At 31.4% G+C, this 8,189-nt stretch overlaps 1 protein-coding gene across 1 annotated transcript; it reads right to left on the reverse strand.

The window, feature by feature from the left end:
• Nucleotides 1-1,151: 1,151 nt before the first annotated feature.
• On the reverse strand, nt 1,152-7,506 carry LOC132739292 (large ribosomal subunit protein mL54-like). Its single transcript, XM_060726971.1, has 2 exons — nt 7,340-7,506; nt 1,152-1,823 (listed from the first exon to the last, which is right to left on the reverse strand). The coding sequence occupies exons 1-2, from the start codon at nt 7,452-7,454 to the stop codon at nt 1,558-1,560; spliced, it is 381 nt and encodes a 126-aa protein (XP_060582954.1). The 5' UTR covers nt 7,455-7,506; the 3' UTR covers nt 1,152-1,557.
• Between the last annotated feature and the right edge of the window lie 683 nt (nt 7,507-8,189).

Here is an 8,189-nt window from a genome sequence, read left to right on the forward strand (position 1 = left end):
ATGGTATGATATTCCATCTATTCAATTTTATAACAAACACAAATTTAAGACACATTCCCATCATTCTGTGATCTCTATTTTAAAGCAGCACGCCTCCAGATTCATGCTAAATTTCATGAATTTTTTAAATTGTATTAAAAAGTAAACAACAAAAATAATTTTCACATTGCAAACAACACTAACAACCCATGTAAATTACAAAAAAAGAGGTCAAAATATACAAAATTGCCCTTACTGCGTGACTAACGCTGTAGAAATATGGTGAAAATACTGCAAAATCCGTCATGAATGGCATTTAATTTGAAAATTATTACTTTAATTTTGAATCTATTTACTTTTCTTAAAGTCTCAGAAAGTGTGATTTTCTTGAAATATTTTTTTATCGTCTGGAGGCATGCAGCTTTAAAGTAATATATGCCTACCTTGCCTTAAAATATACAACAATAAATCAAACTGCAATGTTGATATCAAAAACAAGGTAGGCATACATGGATTTAATTTTGGGTAATTTTAAGAAAATCTTGGCTTGTTATTTGGCGATAGTCTGTTGCACTCCACGGGGAAGTTCAGGAAGACTGTTGTCACTGTTCTTAATCAGTAATCTCAGCGCCAATAATAGCCAATATGATGAGCTTAAAACTTTGGTTTTATCAATGTCTAAAGAACAACATACACATGTCCAGAGCACCAACAATCTTTCTGAACATTTATAAACAACAACGTAATGGAATACCACCAAAAGTTCTAGACTTAAATGAGACAGAAGCTATACGGAGTGAAATGAACCGCCTCATAAGAAGTTTTGGTGCAGTGTTACAAACCATAGCCTACATAATTATATGCAAAAATTGTCCAATAGTTAATAAATTTACCCCAGTATTATGAAAAAGATTGGGTCTCATCAATGTGACAACGCTACCAGGTTGTAATTAACAGGTAGGGTGGGTTAATACAATATAGAATAATTTTCAAGCCATAATTTTCAATGATATATTTATTTTGCAACATTGGCTTATATTGCTCCACATTTATTGGGCAATTTATTGTTCATTAAATTTGTGTTATATATGTATATACGTACACACTGTGTCACCAGACTTATCATTTTTCGGATGTTAAAGGGTTCTAGAGATAATTCTTGAGAATGGCTGAGTTCTACTGATTTCTTTTTTGGTAAAAATAATAGTTATTAAAACAAGACGAGGCTAATTTCAAATTAAAATTTATCAGAACAACTCCAATCTTTCAGGTAACAAGTCATATCCCGCAATAACTTCACAAGGTGTCATGTAGTAATGCAGAAATTGACTGTCAGTTTTTAAGAGCATGATAGCTTCATATTTCCTGTTGTCAGGGCAACAATGATTCTACATAAAATAGAATTCTGTAATATAAACTTATAAATGTGATATTCAAAAGATTTTGTTTTCAAATGCCCTGTTAAATATTTTCAAGTGTAAAAACAAATATTTAACACATCTGTTCTAACTTTGTGATACCCTTGAAAGTAACTTTATTTCGTAATATCTTTCCTTGTATACATAATGTACACTATTGTTATTTCTTAAAAAATTTAGAATTATTCAGTCTTATTGTTTCTATCTTTAATTTTTTCCAGTATGCAGGATCATCTTCACTAAGTTCTTCCAGTGGTGTAGTCTTCCTGTCTATCCTCAATGTCCACAGCCAATCTGGATAATCCTCGTCAGGTCCAATCACCGGATCATCTCCTTCTTTATTTATGTTACCTCCGCATAGACGTGTGCACAATATTCTAGCATCTGTCACTACCTCTAGCTCTTTCTTCTTTACAGGTGCAGCTCCTACGATAAAGAAAAAAAAAACTGGTGACACAGCTAAAAACTCATAACTATGTGGAAAACAAAAACTACATATAAGCTTAACCAATTTGTTTTGGTTAAGTTATAAATTAAAGCAGCATGCCCCCAGATAAATGCAAATATTTTATGAAATTTTGCAAATGTATTTTAAAGTAAAATATTGTGAAGTGAACAAAGCAAGAATCACCACCACTTGATTTTTTCTTATTTCTCTATTTTATTTATGTATAAAATAATAATAAAATAAAAAGTTATGACACTTTATGCAGATTTCAATCATTTCACCTTGACAGTCAAGGTTAAGTAAAAGGCAAGGTCATACATGTATTTGACAATCTAACATTTCTCATATTCTCAGTGTGCCAAATTATTTCAAAAGCAAAAACAGCCATCAATAATCAGTACTATTTCAACATTCAAGTACATTGTATAACCTTCACCTTTCTAGCTGTTGACCTGTCATTTATGTGTGAAAAGTTTTCCTTATGTGCATTAAAAGTATGCCTAAAGTTAATTCAAAATCCTTTCAAATGACAGAACTGATGAATGGAAATTGGCATTCATCGTATCGTATCGATTTATTCAGGGAATAGACATAATTATACACATACAATTTTATCACAGAAATCAACTTGCATATATATAAAAACACACAAATAAATGCACAAAAATAATTATAAGATTAATTAATAAGTATGTTCTATGTATCCCTAGGATTGCCCATTAAGCTAAAAGCTTATTTCCAATGGGGTCCATTTTCTGTAAAATTATTACACTAACTTACATAATAATAAATGAGTTATAAAGAAGTCAAAATTAAAATTAATGACAATTTTCAATAACCAAGACACACTTTTCAATATAATGAGACAAGTACATTGTACACAAACAAAATGAAATAAATTTCGTTTAAACTAAAACATATCAAGTACACATAAACATGTTTCAAAACCTTATCATAAGTTACACGTCAATTTAATAATAAATAAACATATTATTCACTTGTTTATCATTTTCATTTCATAAAAAAAGTTTTACTTTCGTTTAAAATGTTTGGATATTGTCAATTGATCTAATGTTGTCTGGTAAAGAATTCCAATCTTTAATGGCATAGTAGAAAAATGTATTTTTAACATAAGAATCATTTTGAGATAAAACAAAATTAAAATTACTGGATCTTAAATTGGATATTCTACAAACCTTAAACAATTCCTTTAAATAAGAAGGACTTTTGTTGTAAAAAACTTTATGAATGTGGTTGAGTCTTAACTGTCTAACTCTATCATTGACATTTAATAATTTAAGATCGGACAGAACCTTATTTGTCACTGAAGTCCTAGGAGTGTAGTCTTTTATAAAGCGCACAACCTTATTTTGAGCTACTTGAAGTTTGTGCTTCAGTGACTTACTCAGTCCTTGGTACCAAGAAGATGAAGAATAATCAAAGTGACACAGCAAAAGGGCAGGACATAAGTGTTTCTTTATTTCTTCCGATAAACAATTTTTGTAACGGTATAGAAAATGTAATCTTCCATTCACCTTTGAAAGAATGCCCTTGACAATTTTATCTCCTGATAGGTAACAATCGATATTCAAACCAAGATATTTAACTTCAGACGAAGACTTTATTGTTTGATCATTACATGAAATGGAAAAATTTTGTAATTTATTAATTTTCGATTTAGAACCAAATAGCATACATTCAGTCTTGCCCAGGTGTAGAGATAATTTATTATCTACTAACCAATCTGAGCATCGTTCCAATACCTTTCCAAGTTTTTGGGCTATAATTTTTGGATCCTTATGCGAAAATAATATTGTGCTGTCATCTGCATATCAAATTAACTTGCAATCAGAATCGATACTTGTTACCATGTCATTAACGTAGCAGAGAAATAGAAGAGGACCCAAAATACTGCCCTGAGGGACCCCACACGTAATAGGAATTGAATCAGAAAAAACTTTACCAATACTTACTTTCTGATACCTTCCTGACAAGTATGATTTAAACCAAGAAATAGATTTGACACCTAATATATCTAATTTATCACACAAAATATCATGATTGACGGTATCAAATGCTTTTTGTACTTTACACCTTAAAGATCTTAGTTTGACCTTGATCTTTAGGCTATAAACTTGTTGACAATCATAGATGATGCATAAAAAGTGTAAAAAATCATAAGTTAGCATATGTGATCTTGACCACGTGACTATCAACCATGGACAATTTGAATATGAAAAATATCATCAACAGATACATGTATCAAGGCTGTATAAAAGCAAATGATTAGGAATCGAATGTCCAGCTGAAATGGTATTTATAAGTCCCCCCTAACAATTCCTAGATATTATTGACAGTACATGTATATAAATATGGGTGGATTTTGAACAGGCAAAGATGACACAAGAGCAGTTAGGTTTCGAACCAAGCAAACACTGATTTTTTACATTTTTGAGTCTGCAGAATTTAGTTTACTGAGACAGTATCTGTGGTAACGTTTCTAAATTCGAAAATTGAAATGTTACCATTTCATGTTTAATGTTGAAGTCTGCTTAAACTGGTGTTAGGGTGCATGACTGGTTGCTTGCACTTTCCAGAACTGTCCGTGAACAGACTTTATCAAACATTGCCTCAGTCCAAGCAAAATTTTGCTGTTATGGTTCCTCTTTTTCTCTATTTGATAGAATATAGATTTTTTTCTTTTTAATTCATCTGGAAAATGAATGAAACCAAGTTTATGATGCCACAGATGTCCTACTTGTGTTAAAATGCTAATAATGCTAGTTACAAAGATGCCAGGATACAGTGATTCTTTTTTATATCTTATATACAAACGTACAGGATGTTTCTCCTTGCCCCAAAGTAGCTTAATTTTCCGCTTATAATGCTAAATATTCCCCCTATTCAAAAACCATGACTAAACAGCAGCTGACTTCAATGTTAAAAAATTTAACAGACAGAATTCTGTAACTGTAAGCTTCAGATATAGATGTACTTTTTATTTTGACAGGTCTAAAACTTCCTAATATTTATTGACAGTCTGTAAATTTATGAAAAGTCTAAAACTTAAAAAAAAAATTAGCTTTATAGGAGTTGTTTTATACACTGTTTACATTAACAAATGTAATGAGATAAATGTCAACCTTTTATGATGATTTTGATTTTTTTGTTAAAAGTAATAATTGAATGTCATCAAAATGTTCTGAAACCATTAATTGAGATTTAATCATTCTATCAGTTAACTTTTTTGGTTTTTTACCTGCAATTCTGAAATAAGAATTTTAATACTTCTTCTATTTTGATACATAGTTTGTAATGAAACAGAAATGTATGTAAATTTACCGATCCAAAACTCCATAAAATTATGCATGATCCATAAATTTTTCATAAAATCCTAGACCTTGTTAAAATGCAATGAAATTAATTAAAATATTGATTAAAAGTGTGACTATATATTCGATTGTGTTGGACGCTATAAGCTAATTGAAACACTCTCGAATCCGTTCCTGGAACCAACCAGTACTAAGTAATGAATGTAGTCTGATGCGTTAACCACTCAGCCACGCCGCCACAGGTAGAATTAAGCAAGTTAGGTTCAGAGTCTGACTACAGGATTACAGGTCAAAAGTATCTATTATCTGTCACATGGTAAACTTGCCATGTGGTCAACTCGACACCATTTTAGTCAGTTAATCATGAAAAAGTCAATTTGTCTCCTTTTTGGTCAATGATATTCAAATATTTCAGGTCGATTTCTCTCAGTAGGGCGTCAAGTTTGGTATTTTTTGTACTTAACCAATTTGCTACAATACCTTAATTTATAGAAAGTGGCTAGCCGTACGGGCCCGTACGGCTAGCCAAAAGTTCTAGCCGTACGTGAGTCACGTACGACTAGCCATGACACACTGTATTGGCTAGTCGTAAGGCACTTTTCAAAAATATATGGAAGGCGAAAGTGCATATGTTTATTATGACTTAAAGCGAGGATTTTAGTCAAGAATGTTTACTTTTTAGAGATTAATTGACGCGTTGGCTACAGAAAAGAATGTACTTTGTCATCTAAAGACGTCGAGAAAAATAGCGTTTGGTTGCAGTTAAATAACATCAATTGAAATAGTTTACAAAATTTTGATAATAATCCTTTTTTGTTTCATTAAGTTTAATTTTTAAATTGAAAAAAAAAAACACCGAAAATAATTGTTGTTGGGCTCTGATAATTGCGTCAATTACCGTCGGTATATTTATTTTTTTTTTTGCAAAAATTGCGGAGCATCTTTATTAAAGTGAACACACAAGGACAAATGCGGAGATTTGATTAAAATCGTCGTTTAAAGACACAAAATAACATATGCATTTTCGACTTGGAACCATATAATTTTCAAAAGTGCCGTACGGCTAGCCAATACAGTGTGTCCAGGCTTGTCGTACGTGACTCAAGTACGGCTAGAACTTTTGGATAGCCACTTCCTAATTTATAAATAGTAAACAGAATTTTATGATAAACTTAATAGTAAATGGAATTTAATGATAATATATCAACCTTTGAAATAAAAGAAAATAAGTGACGAGTAAGGGGACGAATTCATTTAAGGATATGTTGACTACGGGACGAGTTGACCAGAAAGGTTTCGAGTTGACCACGGGCCGATTTTTTTACTCTAAATTTGAGGGCAGCACGAAATACCCAAATATACCCAAATACACCCAAATATTGCCCAAATATACCCAAATATTGCCTAAATATACCCAAATATTGTCAAATTATACTAAAAATAAATGTTTTATACTAAAAAAGTGCTGTTTTAATCATGAATACAATATACACTTTCACTAAGATATAATCAAACATACCCAAATATACATTTTCCTATCATTGTGTTTTGAACCAAGATACAGCACAGGTGGTTGAAACAAACTTTTTAAAGTTTTATATGGGCTATATACTATAATAAGATATATTATATATCTTTATATAACATATATAGACCGTTAATGTAAAATATTTGATTATGTGACTAGCGCCTGTGAGATACAGTATATGTACTCCATTAAAGCTACTTTTTTTTAATATTATGGACATTCTTCTTCTATATGATATGAAATTTCAACAAAATTACACCTTAGAAATGTAAGTGTAGACAACAAATATCATATCTTGAATTAAAATTGCATTCATAAAGAAGCGATATTGTAGATAAGCAAATGTCACAACTTATTTTCTTACAACATCTTAACTGCCCATTTCAACGGAATGAATGAAAGTTATAGCAGGCTAAGTCATATTATTTTATAAATATTTATTTATTTCTCATTATGATCTATATTTTATACAAACGAAAATAAATATTGCTATATTTGGGTATATTTGGGCAACATTTGGGTATATTTGGGTGTATTTGGGTATATTTGGGTATTTCGTGCCGCCGAAATTGGACCCGGTCTGTGAAATGGACACCTTATCTGAACATAATTGTATTTGTAATGTTTTGTGTACCTTTCTTAGCTGCATATCTTATAGACTGTGTTTTCAATGACCGACGACTTGTGTGTGATATAAGGTTGTTTATAACATTTGTTCCTAAAACCCTGCAAAAAATGTTACAAGACATATTTTTATGCAAAAATTTATACAATGGTTACTTCCCTTACAATCTTGTATAAAAGACGGGGGTAATAGAAAATCCCGTCATCCGGGATGTCAGGCCAGATATATATATATATGATTATGATATTTGTATTATGACACAGATAAAATCAATTATGTTTATTTTTCACATACATTTACTTTTATGTTTATTTCCAAAACAATTTTTTTACAAAACAATCGCAAATCACCAACTTCGGAGTAAACCTCCGGAAAAGTTACGGCATTGCCGGAGAATTTCTGTACATAAACACCGTTTAAAATGGCAGCCCCCATACAGCAATGTGAAAAAACGAACAGACCCGAGTTGAATGAAAACTGCAGGATATCTTACATATTGTCCTTGTAGATGTAAGAGTACTCCACTTTTCTTTTAATTCTATTGTTCACAACTATGATCAGATACAACTTAACAAGGATGTCAGGCCAACTCGGCCCTTAGTCATTTCGTACCAGTCCACACCCCAACCCTGACCGTTCTTCCCAAAACCGTTTCCTCCCCTCGCAATGTTAGATTTATTAGTGATGGCAATAATAGAGTGTAAACACATATATTTAAATATAATATGAAATTAGGCAAAGCCTATGAACGGGGTAGTCGTTAAAAATTCCTTTCATTCTTTCCGTTTTAAAGGTGTCATTCGGTATTACATGCACCGCTTTCGTTTTCACTCGGAACACTCGGCGTTTATTATTTATC

The sequence above is a fragment of the Ruditapes philippinarum genome, unplaced genomic scaffold (genome assembly GCF_026571515.1).
Source record: "Ruditapes philippinarum isolate M1 unplaced genomic scaffold, ASM2657151v2 ctg3608_1_1_1_1, whole genome shotgun sequence".
Taxonomy (NCBI): Eukaryota; Metazoa; Mollusca; class Bivalvia; order Venerida; family Veneridae; genus Ruditapes; species Ruditapes philippinarum.